Source organism: Amblyraja radiata, chromosome 3 (genome assembly GCF_010909765.2).
Source record: "Amblyraja radiata isolate CabotCenter1 chromosome 3, sAmbRad1.1.pri, whole genome shotgun sequence".
In the NCBI taxonomy this organism is placed as follows: Eukaryota; Metazoa; Chordata; class Chondrichthyes; order Rajiformes; family Rajidae; genus Amblyraja; species Amblyraja radiata.
In genome coordinates, this window is record NC_045958.1 from 32,083,372 (window position 1) to 32,101,187 (window position 17,816).

The following is a 17,816-nucleotide window of genomic DNA, read 5'->3' on the forward strand; positions in this document are numbered from 1 at the left end:
GTTGCTGGAGCTCATGGAAGGAAGTAAAGATATTGATGAGTTTTATTGTTTAAGAAAGAACTGCAGATGCTGGAAAAATCGAAGGTAGACAAAAAATGCTGGGTAATTGCATCAATGTATTGGGCTTAATAATGGTAAAGATCACCAGGTATGTTTACATAAAATATATAGATTTCAGCTTCATAGTCCCCTAGTAAACTAAAACTACTTAAGAATGAAAAACATTTTAATCTAATTTTAATGTGATTTTTGTTTGCAAACGGTTGCTGTGGTGACTTTGAAGTTACTTCCTGCCTCGATGCAGAAATCAGTTTGTTCTCTGCAGCCGACTACTAGTTTTCCTAGTTTGTAAGATCTAGCACTTGATTGGTTCATCATAGACTGCAGTGCTCAGTCAGTCAGATGGAAGGCCAGTCACAGATGAGCTCATTGGGAGTGGCAATTATATATATTAGGTTCAACCGGCTAGTTAGAAGCAGTAGTCTTTGAGGTGTGTTTTTTAAGTCTAGTGGGACTGTTAGGTAGCAGCCTGCAGGGTTTACATTTGGTAAGTTTAATTCACTTTTAATCTTTGTTTTGATTAAGTATCAGTCTAAAGCACTTGAGAAACAATGTGGGCGACAAATGTAAGCTTTTACTGTAGACTTTGATTTAAACTCACTGAACAGTTTTTACATTTATATCTATTTAAACTAGTTGATTTCTGATGGATTCTGAATCTTGGTTTCATTTCTATTCTGGAGATGCGAGTTTCAGAAAACTTGAAATGTTTGACTTGAAAGTGGATCGTCATATAATGATAGTTTTGCTAACCCTTTTTAAAATAAAGGAATGTTGTATGGCAAGAATCTTGGCAATAACAACTGTCTGGTACTTTAACCCATTCCTTGCAATTTGAACTACTTTGCTCTGTAAAATACTACTTTGTATTTGTTTTTGTCTCCTTGAGACAAAAGGTTGCTAATGTTAATTGCTCAATTGATTAGGCAAATTACAATTGTACGTGAAATCTGTGGAATTCTTTGCCACAGAAGACTGGAGGCCATACGTGGATAAATTTAAGGCAGAGATGGATTCTTGATTAGTACAGGTGTCAGAGGTTATGGGAAGCATGCAGGAGAATGTGGTTAGGAGGGAGGGATAGATTGGCCATGATTGAATGGCGGAGTAGACTTGATGGGCTGAATGGCCTAATTCTACTATCACATGATCTTATGAAATATTAGATTTACTTTCGTAAACACTTGAAGCTTCTGTGTGTGTTCCATTTAGAAATAACTTGTCTTTCTTTACTTAATATGATAATCAAATGCACCAATCTCTCCAACTTGGTGATGCACTGCTTTCTCACTGCTTCACTGATGGAGTTGTGATCTATCCATACCTGACTGCAGCAGTATCTCTGATCTGAAGGGTGGCTGAAGATCTATTCAAGGGCAACAGCTAATAAATTTGGATAGACAGAATATATTATGAACACCACACTATAAATGCATTTTGTTCTGAAGTATTGAGCCTATGTGGTTTAATAAAAAGTTAGCTGTTTCAGTGTATATATTAGTCCCTGTTTAATGTTGGTCTAGACTCTATTTGAATGGGCTCTTTTTAAGGTTCTGATGATGGAAAATCCATCTTTGTCCTTCTGTCTGGTTAACAGATCCAATCCATAGGTTTTGCTGCATTTTTTTTACATTGCACCCAGCAGCCTCTAAAATCTTGCTCTATGGGTGTGTCCTTTGTTTCCTACAATGAATAAAGGTACATGCGTATATTGCATTTCACTGTAATTAATAGTGGAGATTATTAATGATCTGGAGGTTCACTGTTCTAGCAAAATATTAAATTCTAACCTTCTGGGCCTTCACATTGGGGAAAAAAAAAAAACTTTAAATAATACTTAATAGGTTCCTGTACAGTTTTTAAAACATGTCTAATGTTTTTATTTTCTATTTATGCAAACATTTCAACTGGCTGCATCCCCTGAAAGATGTCCTGCTGGCCAATTCTAAACCAGCAATGTGCAATAATATTTGTTTAGTTCGTAAAGAAAATTCCTTTCAATCCTCTTCCTGGATTAGAAATGTATGACCTTGCGTGGCTGCTACCTTTCTTTTTACCAGTAATATGGTGACATTTGGACTTCATCAAGTTGCTCTTGCTTTAACGATACTACACAATTGCAAAGATTACTGACTATTTTTCTCATTCTGTGCAAAATATTTTGATGGTGAAATTACATTTCCTTTGCAAAGAGTCTTGACACAAAATGTCACTTATCCATGTTTGCCAGAGATGCTGACTTACTCCAGCACTTTGTCCTTTGTGCACACTTTCATTTCAAGGAGGCTTTAAACTTGCAATGATTTGTATCAATCTTCTTGGTTGAACATAAACAAATGTATACATTGAACATGGAGGCATTGAAATCAAAAAATAATCTTTTAATGTCTACAAGTATATTTGTGTTGGGGAGGATTTAGTCACAATTTTGGCACAAGACATTCACTAATGACGATTCCTGATTAAAACCAATTGTTCCAACTATTTTTGAAATATTTAAAAAAATGTAGCTGCTTTATCCTCAACAGGGCACAAACGTACAAAATGGCTTCAAACATTGTCAGTCAATTTCTCATGCAAGCCACATACGCTTCTCAGGTAAGCATCTGAATTTGCAAACATTCTTTGAACAAATAAGCAGTTACCGTTTAATTAAGATTTCTGCATTTTTTTGGGGGGGGGGAGGAAGGGGCAGCACATTTGAGAGCGCTTTAGTAAATTGTAATTTGTGTCTGTTTTGGGATTGTCTTAATGTGCTGCTACAATTGCATTTTTAATAAATTATATTTTCCAATGTTTCCGTCCATTAGTTTAAAAATACAGGGTTGAAACTGTCCCTTTGGCCCACCTGAGGCCACACTGACCATCAATCACCCATACACACTATCACCCTTGCACACTGGGAACAATTTACAGAAGCCAATCGATCTACAAACCTACATGTCTTTGGACGGAGACTGGAGCATCTGGAGAAAATTTGCACGTCACAGGGAGAATGTAGAAATGATCTACACAGGCAGCACCCGTAGTCGGGATCAAACTTGGGTCACTGGTGCTCTAAGGCAGCAGCTCTGTCTCTGTGCCACCCCACAGGATTGGGTGATAATCACTTGAGGCTATTCCCATAAACTTATAAAATTGCCATCTGGACTACCTATGTCAAGCACCTGGAGGCCATGGGAAGATGTCACTATTCCTGTCTCCCAATTTACGGGAAGGATAAGCAAATGTGTGGTGAGGTACTCTCCCAATCTCTGAGGTTCTGGTTACACAGTCAGTTGTCTTTCACCCTAGGGAGCATTAAGAACCTTTTTTGAACATGGGCAATGTCTTGCAATTATCAACATCGTTTGTCCAAGTGAAATAAACTATATTTATCCATAACACAATTAATCATTCTATTGCCACAGTACAATTCTGCGAATTGACACTCTTCCATGATGCCTCTTTGTACCAGGGATTAGGTGATGGAGTACATAATGATTTCAGAAATTTAAGTTTTTTTGGAAATGGTCATGTAAAAAAGTATTCCAAGTTAACTGAAAGTCACTTTAAGCAATCTAATCCACTTGCTGTTCTGTGCATCAATTCCTCTACAATTGAGTTTATACGCGAGTTATTTGTTTAAAGGCCACACCAAATCATTTTCTCAGTTTTAAATTATCCCAGTAATTGGGTCACCTGAGATTATGAGGTCCAGATTATTGTCTCTAATTGAAGTTTGGGAACATCTTGTACAAAGACTTGCAAATCAAGCAACACTTGGTGATCTAAGTTTATCTGATGCAGAAAATGTTCATTAACTGTATATAAGTTGATGCCCCAGTGTATGTGTTACATTTGTGATTTATTTTCCTCTTACCCAAACAGAATCCTTCCTCTGGTGGACCAACCATTACACCCTTTCCCAACTTTGATCCCTGTGTGGATGCTGCTGCATTAAACACTGCACTCAATGCAAAAGGTGGGCAAATTTTAAACTTCTAATCTGGAATGACTAACATATAAAACTTGTTATTACTGATTGATTATTTTGGAATGGCTTTGCATTAATTTTAATGGAACTTTAATTCTGACAGTAGTTTAATGACTATATCATATCAATGTTAACCTAACCAGCAGCAATTGGTTCATTGCATTCTGTGCCTTAGTGATTTGGGTACATGTTTATATTGTATTAATGTCAAAGGTACTTGTCTACAAAACCTCTCACATTCCCCTTCCAGATTCCAATCACCTAGGTGAAAATCTTGCTAAAGTTCTCTCTTAAACCTTTTGCCATTCCTTAAGCCTATATCCTTTAATATTGGAGCTATTGGGTTTGTTTTCATGACTAAAATGCTGAGCTATCACTTTCTTCCTATGAAGTGGCAACCAAAACTCTTGTGCAATCGGGTACCTTTATTTCTCAGTATTCCTTGGGTACAAGCATTCATTGTTTATATCCTATACTTGTTAATCCACAACCATGCATTTATCAGGATTAAGTTCCATCTGCCATTGCTTTAACAGTTACCAACTGATCAATATTACATGGTAACTAAAATCTCCCTAAATAGTCATACAACATGGAAATGGGCCCTTCAGCCCAACCCCAACCCATGGCCTCTGGTTCTTGAGTTGCCTATCTGGTCCTCATAATTTTATCCACCTCTAAGATAACCCCTCATCCTCTTGTGCTCCAAGGACTAAAGTTCTAGCCCGCTCAAGCTCCCCCAATAGCCCAGGCCCGCTGTTTGCATTAATTTTCAAAAATTGAGCATTTAAAAAAAAAAAAAAAAAGTTGTCTTAATAATATATTAGTGAATTTTATCAGTGATCTTGATGGGAATCTTATCTTTGTCTTCTAATTTGTGCATTTGTTTGACCAACTTTTAATTTTAAGGTGTGGATGAAGATACCATCATTACCATTTTGACAACCAGGACTAATTGTCAGCGGCAACAAATAGCAGCAGCTTATCAACAGAGTGTTGGCAAGGTCAGTTGTGTCTTAAGATGGTCTTGTTTGGATTAATGAATGAAATGGGCACAAAACAGAATCCACATTGGATTGTTTTAACAAAAAATTAGATTTGAGGCTGATGGTTGAAAATTATTTCCTACCAGGAACTCAAAGATGTTGTGAAGAGCAAATTGTCTAAGAAGCTGGAGACAGTAGCCCTTGATTTGCTGAAAACTCCGGCTCAGTTTGATGCGCATCAGGTGCGCGGTGCCTTGAAGGTAACAACTGCTTTATCATTAAAATCTTGTATTGCTACATTGTACCCATTTGCACCTCGTGGACAATGACTGTAGTTGGGGAAATGAACAATAGTCATCGTCTTAAAGTGTGGAAACTGGCCCTACTTGCCCACATAGGCCAACATGTCCCATCTACCATAGTCTCACCTTATTTAAATTAATAATAATTATCCCAAATTTCACTCCCCAATTTTCTGCTGCATGGTGGCACAGCAGTAGAGTTGTTGCCGTACACTGCCAGAGTCCCTGGTTCGATCCCGACTATGGGTGCTGTCTGGAAGGAATTTGTACGTTCTCCCCTTGACTCCGTGGGTTATTTCTGATATATTCGGTTTCCACCCACATTCCAAAGATGTACAGGTTTGGAGGTTAATTGGCTTGGTATAAATGTAAATTATGTTAATGTGCTGTGGTTGGCGTGGGCTGAAGGGCCTGTTTCTGCGCTGTACCTCTAATCTAAATTATGGTATGCTTTGCCCAAGCAGTAAACCAAACTCAAAAGCTGCTGTTTAATTAATATTTTCATATTAATTGACATGTTCCCCAAATCTCAAATTAAGATACACATGTTTTTAATCTGCTTTGCACAAAGTATATTTTTCAACTGACCAATTAGCTGGCACCTTCCAAGATGTCGAGTAGTTAAACAAAATTTGTGTTGTGAATGTTTTTGATGTTTCGAATGCCCTTTTGATTGAATATGCTGGTTATTTAAAGTGGGCATTTAAAATTCCTTCTCTCCAGAGATGTTGCCAGTCCCGTTGATTCGGTTTAAACCAGCATCTGCAGTTCTGTCCTAAACATTTAAAATTTGCTACTGTTTATAGTGCACAATAAATATGTGGCCATTAATTTTTTTGGGAGAGGAGAATGAAGAGCATAAGATTTAAGGTGGTCTGCACCTTCTGCTCCAACTTGCCCATTCAACAGCATGGCCAATAGTTTGCTGTAAATTCCAGCCAAGACTTCTGTGCTTTAATCTTAATAACAATTAAAAGTTTGATGCTGAAGGAACTGTTTCTCTTCACCATATGAAAAGTCTTGACATCTAATTATAGATGGAATGCAAGAGTGAATTGAAACTGCTGCAAGTTATGAAACGAGCAATGTGCAACAATGGAATATGGGACGGCAGCCAAGAGAAAATTTGATTAATTGAGCATGCAGCCGTATTAGAACAGAACGTCTATGAGGTTTTTAGTAGTGGTGTGTGTGCTGTAAGACTTTCAAAATTATTTAATTTCTAAATTGAAAAGCACTATTGGGCCAGTGCTGGAGTTTGCAAACAAGACTTCAACTTTAGGGTTGAAGGACATGGAATTGATGAATGAATGTACAACATGCTCCAAATAATGCAGAAACTTGATTTGATAGGGTATTGGTACTGACGAAGACTGCCTTGTGGAAATACTAGTATCTAGGCGCAACAAGGAAATCAAAGACTTTATTGAAGCCTACAAAGAAGGTAATATATTTGAGCTATTAATCTAATGTGTCATTTTGTTTAAATTAGTCATGTCTAAATTTTCAACACTTTTTGTAGAATTCAACAGGTGTCTGGCAGAAGATATCAAAAATGATACGTCTGGAGATTTTCAGAAATCTTTACTTGTGCTACTTGAGGTAAAGCAAACTACACTGTGACATTCAAATGAATTTTCAGTACTTTCAAATGACCATTGTTTAGCAAGTGAAGAACACTAAACCAACAAAAGCATCAATTAAGTGTCTGATGTAAACATTGGCACAAATATTCCCTCATTTGCAGATGTCATTGCTGCAAGGCCATCTAAAATTTCTCTGAAGCAATAAGCTGCATTGATCAACTTGCTTTTTAGTCGAAGGCAGGATGTTCCAGTATTTGGATGTTAGGACAAATCTTTCACGTTACTTATTTGTGGGAGTAGGAAATGCAAATTGCAGTCCCACTTGCCCTATTCTCCTGTAAATGGACAGACAAACTTTCAGATCAGACCACCTTTCTTAGGGAGGGGAGGGAGGGGAGGGGGGAGAGGAGATTGGTGGTGAGGGAGTACTGGAAAAGAGTTGAGTGGGATAAAGCCTGGCAAGTGATAGGTGGATACAGGTGGCTTGGTTGGCAAATGGGTGAAGGAAGTGACAAGGCAAGTGCTGAAAACTAGTTAAAAGGTAGGTAAAGGGTGAAATATAAAGCTTGAGGAGGGTTATAGGTGAAGGGAGAATAAAAGGGAAATGGGGACGGGGATGGGAAAAGAGCAAGGTAACTGAGGGGGTGGGGGGAGATGAGATTGATGGATAAATAATTTGGGATGGACATGGAATAGACCTTGAGTTATAGACAATAGGTGCAGGAGTAGGCCATTCGGCCCTTCGAGCCAGCACCACCATTCAAAGTGATCATGGCTTGTAAGAGTATTACCTACATTTAGAGAATTCAATGTTCATACTCTTGGGTTGATAAGTCATTGGGTTTACTCATCCTTTCCCATCTCACAACGTGTACTTCCAATTGTGAACATGAATTGATTATTGCCTACCCATTAAATAACTGACAACCATGTACCTTAGCTACTGAAGGCCTGCTTGTGTCTTTGGTATGACCTTTTGTAGATTTTCAATTGGGACTTTAACTTCAAGATGGCTAAATACTGTAAATTAGTTTCTACATAAAATACAAATTCCCATTTTATAAAGGGAAACTTTAATATTTTGGTAGCATTCACACCTTAATTTAACTTGAATCTTTTAAACCACAGGCATCCAGAGATGAAGGCAGTGAGGTGGATTATGATCTTGCGGATGATGATGCAAGGGTAAGTTGAATAGTCTTCTCATAATTTGCTTCTTTTGGCAAATGATATTTTGATAACCGAATTCTATATCCTTAGGTTTTGTATGACGCTGGTGAAAAAAGGAAAGGGACAGATGTAACTGCATTCATGAAAGTTCTCTCAAGCAGGAACTTTGCACATCTAAAAAGAGGTGAGCTCACCAATACAGCAACATTCTACAATATCTGGCTGAACAATTCAATGTGATGTTTCTTGAATATAATAATAAACATTGGTTCTGAAACCCTTGAGGCATCTGAAATGCTATCCTTTTACAAAGATGAGGTTATCTCTGGCACTGGATCAAAACTGAGTTTGGAAACTCAATTTCCTGGGGGATGAAAAATTAGAAGCGCAATTAAATAAAACTTAATTGACCTTGATTATATTGTTATCTGGTGATGCTTATGTTTAAAAGGTGGTTTAATGAAAACTAGACTACATATTGCATCCAATTTGAGATTGGTATAAAAATAAAAGTTCAAATTTTGATAGTTCAAAAACTAAGGTTCTTTGGGCTACAAATGTAATTACTAGGGTTTGTAAAAATGCTTTGCATCATTGAGAAATCCTATTCTTTTTTCCACCCTAGTGTTTGAGAGGTACACAAAGTACAGTAAACATGAGGTGGGCAAAGCCTTGGACCTTGAGCTAAACGGAGACATAGAAAATCTACTAATGTCTTTGGGTAAGTAACATTTAAGAGCTTTACTAATTGTTTTAAATGTCATCCAAGTGAAATATCACAGTGTAATGTTTTGACATTTAACCAATTTATTAGTGGTGGTGATAGAAGTACCCTAATTCTTTAAAAAGAGACCCACAGTGATATTGCTTATTTACTGTAGAGCTACCTATTTCCCAGCAGTGAAGATGCACGCGTCTAAGACGCACCCCCATTTTGAGTCAGTAGAAACTCATTCAAGGAGGCAATCTGGACCGGGGAGCCTCCATCTTCGCCTGTCCCACAATGTGCTGTGCGGTTCAGATCTGAGGGTCGGGGACTTCCTGGTAGAGGGACATCGCATAACGGAGAGAGGGTTTGGCTGTTGCACCCAGGTCTGGCCGTTGTTCCCAGCTCTGTTCGCTTGCCCATGTTTGGCTGTTGTGCCCAGTTCGGCTTGCTTGGCCCAGGTCTGGCTGCGGTTTCCGAAGTCGGCTGTGTGCCACAGGACTGGTTGTAGCGCCCAGGTCTGCTCGCTTGCTCCAGGTCTGGCTGCCGTTCCCAGGTCGGCTGTGTGCCCCGTAAATGGCTGCAGATCCCAGGTCGGGTCGCTTGAGTTCGGGTTACTGGCCGGATCCGGGCCGTAGTTTGCTGACCCCTGTGTTATGGCTCGTTGTGTGGTTCTCCCCCCTTCAAATGTCAACAGTATTTTGCAAATGCTTCATGGAAGTTGAATGCTAATGTAGAGTTGATGCTCAATTGTAAAATTGTTGGTAATTAGATGTGGACCGTAGCATTTTTTACTTTAACAATATTTGCGGTTGAAGCATTTGATTATTAGCAGCAAGAACATTAAATATTCTTGAGTGAGGCAGTCGGCCTTGTACCAGGTATGTACATATCTTGGAAGCTTATCCACCCTTCCTAGAAAATCATGCTTTGGTGCTTGAAAGTATGCAAATCTCTGCCTCCTTTAGTAGGAATAATGGTACAGCAGCAATGGAAGGAATTACTGTGGATAATTCGGAAGGTGCAGGATTATTTCATTCCAAAGAGGAAGGAAGATTCCGGAGGAGAATAAGACCACCATGGCTGACAAGGGAGGTCAAGGGCACCACAAAAGCAAGAGAAGGCATATAGCATTGCAAAGATTAGTGGGAAGCCGGAGGATTGGGATGCTTTTAAAGAACAAAAGGTAACTAACAAGCCATACGGAGAGAAAAGATGAAGTAGGAATGCAAGCCAATGATATAAGAGGATGGCACTAGTTTCTACGGATATATAAACAGTAAAAACGAGGCAAGAATGGACTTTGGGCCGCTGGAAAATTAAGCAGAAGTGGTAATGAGAGATCAAGAAATGGCAGAGGAATAGGAATTTTTTATTTTTTTTATTTTTTGCATCAGTCCTCAAAGTGGAAGACACCAGCAGTGTACCTGCAATCCTATAGTCAGGGGGTAGAAGTTAGAGTGGCAATTACGAAGGAGAAGGTGAGAGGGAAACTGAAAGGTCAGAGTGGATAAGTCACTGCCTGTGGAACACATTGCCACAGATGGCTGTGGAGTCCAAATCAGTGGATATTCTTAAGGCAGAGATAGACAAACTCTTGATTAGAACAGGTGTCAAGGGTTATGGGGGGGAAATGGAATTAGGAGGTAAGATCAGCCATGATTGAATGGCGGATTCGACCTTGATGGGCCAAATGGCCTAATTCTACTCCTGTAGCGTGAATTTGTAAATCGGCTGAAATCATCTAGGTTCCTATTGGACTTAAATTTAATTTAAATTAATTCTAAAATGAGGTACTCGTTACACTGGATATCCCAAAGATACAATCCAACAATTTGCAAATATCTAGCCATGCATTATTAAATATAGCATTTGTTGAAGGTTCAAACATTATTTCAATTCTGGATAATTAATTTTAATGTCATCAGTTTGTCTGTATAAAAGCAAATTATTTCACACACTGAAGAGGGGTGCAAATCCTTAACCACTTGTCTGAACCAGAGTGAGTAGTTAAACAAAATTCCAAATTGAGATCATATTTGTACTGCCCTTGAGGGATGGGTAACATTAAAGCCAGCACAGACTCATTGGTTGAATAGTCTTTAAGGAAATGTATGAAATTACCATGTTCAAATTAAATTGGCAGAATGAACTGGTCTACACTTTGATTGTCACTGAGCGGAAATATTTTGGAACCTGGGAATAAACCATTTGCGCAACTTTATAAACGGGGGATTGTTTTACAGAATCGATACACAATTGTAATTATTTTTTAGGATTTCTCTAGATTCTGTACTTTGCCATGGTTAATTTAAATGCAATCCCATTATCGGATAGGGGATGACATCTGCATTGTTCACCAAGAATATAAGATTAGCATAATGCAAAATTGTCAAATTAAACTGGCATGATATTTAAATTTAAATCAACTTATTCGGATTCCATTTGGGATGGAGGCATGATGCTGGAATCTGGAATTATACTGCTGTAGGAATTTGGCAGGCCAGGAATCAAGAATAGTTTTGGCTTCAATCTGCATCAGGAGAATGCCAGTGTGAAATGAGGGAGCATTGAGGCAGGAGCTTGCAGATGTTTCATGGAACCAACTATGGATGGGGATGATGACAGATCTAACCAGATAGAAGTGGAGATCTCTTCCCCCCCCCCCCCCCCCCCCCCCCCCAAATCTCCACCTGAACATTAACTATCCTGAAGCCTGACCCACTGAATTCCTTAAATTTCTTTTAATTTTGGATGTTTTGCCAAAGCAAATGGTTGTTGCAAAGGTACACACAAAGCTGGAGTCACTCAGCAGGGCAGGCAGCATCTCTGGGTAGAAGGAATGGGTGATGTTTCAGGTTGAGACCTTTCTTCAGACTGGCATTGCAATCATCTAGTAGAATTGATCTCTAATGTATAAATATCACTGTCCATGAAGTCTATTTCTATTCAATAACAATTTATTATATGGAAATTTCAGTTTCAAAGTAACTTTCTTTTTGCACACAGTAAAATGCATTGGCAGCAAACCAGCCTACTTTGCTGAGAAGTTGGATCTGTCCATGAAGGTGAGTGTCGGATACAACGGGTAAATTGTGGCAAGATTAGCATTACATTTAACACGGGTCGCGGAATGGAGGGGCTGGGAGGCTGCAGTCGGGGCTGGCGAGCCACTCACTGCAGCTCCGGCCATGGAGCAGCCTTAGTGCAAGACTCCCGGGCCTTCGGAGATGGCCGGGCCTCTGGTCGCAGGCGAGGAGGAAGCGTTGCGCTGCTACCGTGAGTCTCTGCGCCGAATTCGCCCTGGTAACCGGCATGGACCAGGCTGCGGCTTGGTGCAACCTGGAGGACAACCAGTGGCTGGTGGAAGTAGGTACCAAGCACTGGGTAGAAGTGGTGGAAGTTAGTGGCCTTCAAATGGGGGTGGTTGGAGAAAGCATCCTGCTTGCCTGCTAGATTTTCACTTACTGTAACTGCAGGAAAAATGTTCATGATGTTGGGGGAGTACAGAACCAGGGGTCACAGTTTAAGAATAAGAGGTAGGCCATTTAGGTCTGAGATGAGAATCTTTCTTCACCCAGCGAGTTGGGAATCTGTGAAATTCTCTGCCACAGAAGGCAGTGGAGGCCAATTAACTGGATGTTTTCAAGAGTTACATTTAGCTCTTGGGGCTAAAGGAATCATGGGATATGGGGACAAAACAGGAAAGGGATACTGATTTTAGATCGGCCATGGTCATATTGAATGGCGGTGCAGGCTCGAAGGGCCGAATGGCCTATTCCTGCACCTATTTTCTATGTTTCTATGTAACTTGCTCATACGTGAGTATATGGCAAGAAATCTCGACCACTTGATTTTGAAGCATTCATGCATGGGGGAGGTATAACCTAGTCAGGATGAAAACAGGCCCTTCAGCCCAACTTTCCCAAACCCGCCAACATGTCCCAGCTACACTACCTGCTTTTGGTCCATATACCTCCAACCCTGTCATATCCATGTATCAGTCTAACTGTTTCTTAAATGTTGGGATAGTCTCTGCCTCAATTACCTGCTCTGGCAGCTTGTTCCTTACACCCACCACCCTTTATGTTGAAAAAGTTACCCCTTAGATTCCTTTGAAATCTTTTCCTTCACCTTAAATCTGTCCTCTGATCCTCGATTCACTGACTCTGTGCAAGAGACTCCGTGCATTGAAATGTACATTTCTAATGCATTTTAGATTTCTCGAAGGTCATACTTTAAAAAAATCATTTCCACAAACATATAACCCCTTTATTAATGTCATGGTTTGATGATTCTAAATTCAAATCAAAATGAAATGTATGTCAAAAGGAGAACGCATACTTTCAAAATACACTGATTCTCCCCCCCCGCCCCCACACCCCCAGCATAATTTGCATGACTTTGCAAAATCAGGAAATGTTATGATAATTTCTTGTCCCTTTTTCCAACTGCAAACAAAAAATAGCACTTAATATATCTCAAGTTTTTTGTCAAATTTTCTGTACAGTGGAAGGCACTGGCGTCGATTCTGGGAGGGGATGGAGGTGAGGGTTGGCCTGTATTATTATCCCCCAGTTTTTGGAGGTCGAGCAATAACAAAAATAATCACCTGTCCCTATCTCTCATGTAATAATAATGATGGATGGGATGTAGGCCCTACATTCTTAAAAATACTTTAAAAAAAAAACAACAACAAAAACATTGAAATCATACTTCTACAATGCACTAAAACATGATTTTATACATCAAATTTAAAGTCCCTGCCATGGGAGGTGGGGTGCCCTCCTCCCACACCCTCCCCTGCACGGTCGCTCCACTCCCTCGCCGGGTATCCTTGAGGCCAGTGATCGCTCACCCATCCACTCCGCAGACCCTCTTTAAGACTGCATGATTAAAAAGGGATGTAGTATCATGAATGGAAAACGGAATCATTTAATTTCCAGCAATTATTTCGATTAATGCTGGAAACATTGTGCGAAAAGGGTAGTGGCTTCAGGTCCGATCTTTATCAGAACTAGGAAAAAAATAATAATTTGGAGACTGTGGGCAATGGATTGATGGGCAAATTGCCCTATAATAGTGGGGACTTAATTGTGTTGTCAAGAGTGTTTTATTGTCATCTGTGCCAGATAGGGCAATGAAATTCTTACTTGCTGCAGCACAACAGAATTTGTGAACATAGTACATAACAGGAGAAGAGAAAACGTGCAGTGTGTGTATATATACACATGCACACATACTCAATAAATAACACATTTAGTGCAATAATAAACTGTTGATGAATCCATCTGCATATTAATGAAATAGTTGGAGAAAATTATGTAACTGCTACCAAATGCAGATTTGAGCTGTAGGATAAGCCCAATAGTTCACTGACTGATCTGATGGGCAATTGCTATAGCACTAATCTGCATTTGCAAACAAAAAACAGAGCTATAAGGAACTAGATAGTTCCAATGTAAATGTGTACCTGAAATTATGTTTGATAGATTGGAAGACTGTGCCCAGATGAAAGGTTGAGATGCAGCTGCTCAAACTTGTGAACAGTGTAGGAAGTCGTACACTGATCCAAGTTGGATGGAAAATTGATTACTAGCAATTGTGACCTTGTCATCTTTGCAGACTAAATGAAGGTGCTCTGGGGCAAATATGACCATGGCTTGGGGTTAATTGCTGTTAATGCACATCAATGATTTGACAAAGGCATGCATTGTTGCAAATTTGAGGAATGAGTTTGTGGAATAATGAGGTAAATTTGATACAGTAAAGTGATTTTTTTTAAATTAAAAGTGCAAGCAGAGACTTGGTGTGTGTACATCCATGCTTTCCTACCACCTTGGAAATTTATTTTGTTTTTCCACTTGCAGGGTTGTGGCACGGAGGATGCTGCTTTGATCAGAGTTATGGTTTCCCGCTCCGAAGTGGATTTGAAGGATATTGAAGCAGAATACAAAGCTAAATATGGCATGTCTCTTTACAGTGCCATCATGGTAAGCTTTCACTCTTGCACCAGATGCTGTAGTTCTGTAGATGTAGTTTGCATTAACCAAAGTGGCAGAAACCAAGAACTGCAGTGTGGCTACCACAAATCGTCAGTTTGTAAAGATGAAAGAAGTGTGTGTAGAATTGTAATGTCGGTGAGGAGAAATATTAATTTAATTGGGAAACTTTTGAGGAATGATGCATGAATATAATGTAAATCTCCAGGAGTCCTTTGGAATTCTCAACTATTTGACATTAAAAAAATAGTTGTATGGACAAACTAATCCTATTCTCCCTGCCTTCCCTTCTCTCAATACTTCCAGTCACCTACACTAGGGCAAAATGTGGTGGCTAATGAACCTATTATTCCAGTTGGCTTATAGGAGTTAGTGGGATCATCCAGAGAAATCCTTGAGGTCTGGAAGAACATGCAAATTCTAACACCAGGGATCTTGACGTCTGCTGTGAGGCAGCAACTGTACCACTGATTCCCAAATATTAGGGCCTTGACATTGTTAGTGACTCATAAATGGGCCTTTCTGGTACTAACCTGACAAATTCACAAACATGTTTAGCTAAATGTAGGTAGCACAAAGAATTGTACTGACACTGAACATCATACAGCCATATTGCTTTAAGGTTTTCATTTGGATTCAAAATGCCAAATATTATAAAGATGTGGATATGGTCCAAATATATGCATATTATATAAATGTGTCCAAATGTAACAATGCATTGTGATTATAACAAGAGGTTATTGTACATCTGGAAAAACTGAACCACTGATATGAAATATCAAGATATTGTCCTTGGAATGAGTGCGATTTACTTGCCAGAAAATTGGGCAGACGTGACATCGAGTATGTTTGTACTTAGTAGCTTGGGTTATAGGATTTATGAATGAATAGGATATCTTCACTTTTGGGAAGCCTGGAGCACTGGGAGCACTTTCCTATTGGATAGTGACGTCACTTCAAATATTTGAAGTTCAAGTGAATTTCACTGGAGGAATTTGAATTTCACCAGCCACTGGAGGAACTTTGAAGGTTTGGGCAGCATCTACAGAGGCAAAAGAATGATTGTTTTAGGTTAAGACCCTGAATCAAGACAGTGCATGGAAATTGGCAATTACAAAAGAGGTGACGAGTGGAACCAGGTGGAGGGGGTGATGGAGCTGGGGGGGGGGGGGGGAGAGAAGGATGGCGATGGTAATGGAGCCTGCAGATTGTGTGGAGATGCAAGCTGCAGATTGTGTGGAGATGCAAGCTGCAGATTGTAGAATTTAAGGAAGATGAGTGGAACCATGGAGAGAAAGTGGGTGGATAGTAACATTGGTGGCGGGGGGCTAGAGAGCCTATGGGTTGTGAGGATGATTGGCAGATAGAACAAGGTGATGAGTGGGCTGGCATGACATATTTGTGAGGCCCTCAGTGAATCGGAAGAGGGAAAATGTGTGGGCTACCCAAATTGGAAAATTCAATGTTCATGCTTTGTAGTTATAGACTACAATTTCAAACATGAGGTAGGTATATATATATTTTTTTAACTGCAACCATCTGTTTGCTTCCAGACACTGACTGACCTGAGTTCTTTCAGATTTTGGTACAGATTTGCATTTGTACTCTCTGAGTATCACAATGAAGCTTACAAATTAAAATTTAATCTAATCATTTGTATTAATAGTATTCTCTCATCCTTGTGTCATTATACTATCTCTTTGAAAAAGCTTTGGTACTCTGGTGGAACAATTAAATGATAGAGCCTGTGATAGTAAAAATGCTGGAATAAACATGTTTTCTTTTCTCTCCACAGAAAGAAACCAAAGGTGACTATGAGAAAATTCTGCTTGCTCTCTGTGGAAGCAAGGAGTAATGTATGCTGAACAGGGCTTCAGCTCTTTTGGAGAAATTAAAGACAATGCAATGATATAGCTGATTTGTAAAATCATAACTGTATATTATTTGTACTTAGTGCAAATAAAAGTTGGATCACTTCAATACAGATTTCCATAATGTTTCTATTCACCAAATCTCCACTTTCTCAATGAATAACTCTTCTTTTACGCTAAGGCATTAAAAGCAACATCATTCTGAAGATGAGCTTAGACATGGGTCGATTGAGAATGTATTTGGACCCTTGTATACAAGCAAGAAGCCAATATTAGAGGGTACAAATTGAGGAGTGGGTGAGGCTGTGAAGAGTCTAGACAGGATTTATAACTTTTTTTTGGGGGGGGACAAGAGAATCTTTGAGGGTCACATAATGAATAATTTGAAACTTATTTCACAGAGATAAATGCTCAGTGTTCAGACCTGATGGTGTACCTGGTCACACTCTCAACTTGCATGAATTAACTGGCTGGAGTTTTAGCAGACATCTTCAATCTCGCTACTGTGGTCTAAGGTCCCCATTGTTTTAAAAGGACATCCAGTGTCCAAGAACAAGATGATATATCTAATTGATTACTGACTGGTAGCAGTCATGTCCATTAGTAAGTGCTTTGAGATTGATTAGAACACTGAGCACTTGCTATCTGCCTCTAATGACCCGAGGCCCATTTTAATTCACTTGCATATTGATAGCAGTTACAATCTTGCTAGCTCTTCACTGTTGGACCACTTGGGCAACATTAACACATGCATCAGGCTCTTGTTCATTGACTAAAGCTTGGCATTCAACACCATTCCTTCTGAGGGGATGATCACCTTGTTCGGGGTGTGCAGCGAACCCGAATAGTCAATAGGAATTAGAAGAACAAATATGCCAGGAAATTGCAACAACCAATATTGACTGGGAAAATCATAGTGTGAAGGCTTTAAATAGGGTGTTTCAGACTTAAGTTTTTCAGACTTTTCTCGAGCAGTATGTAGAAGCCCCTGCATGCGAGAGGGCAATGCTGGATCTAGTATTTCTTTTTAATTGGTTAATGAAATGTAAGTTAATGAAATGTTTGTGGAGGAGCCATTTGGGACCAGTGACCACAGTTCGATTAGGTTTAAGATATTTATTTATAAGGACAGAGGGCCCACGTGTTAAAATGCTCAA

The 17,816-nt window shown here is 39.4% G+C and overlaps 1 protein-coding gene and 1 long non-coding RNA gene across 2 annotated transcripts; both read left to right on the forward strand.

Annotated features, from left to right (window-relative positions):
• Positions 1-390: 390 nt before the first annotated feature.
• Positions 391-16,768, forward strand: anxa1 (annexin A1). The gene is made up of 13 exons (XM_033017554.1): positions 391-547; positions 2,589-2,658; positions 3,931-4,024; positions 4,946-5,040; positions 5,169-5,282; positions 6,678-6,768; positions 6,847-6,926; positions 8,039-8,095; positions 8,171-8,264; positions 8,706-8,801; positions 11,796-11,854; positions 14,657-14,779; positions 16,584-16,768. The coding sequence occupies exons 2-13, from the start codon at positions 2,605-2,607 to the stop codon at positions 16,641-16,643; spliced, it is 1,017 nt and encodes a 338-aa protein (XP_032873445.1). The 5' UTR covers positions 391-547; positions 2,589-2,604; the 3' UTR covers positions 16,644-16,768.
• Positions 8,811-10,127, forward strand: LOC116970898. The gene is made up of 2 exons (XR_004411345.1): positions 8,811-9,342; positions 9,380-10,127. It is a non-coding gene; the product is annotated as an uncharacterized LOC116970898 (long non-coding RNA).
• Positions 16,769-17,816: the final 1,048 nt, after the last annotated feature.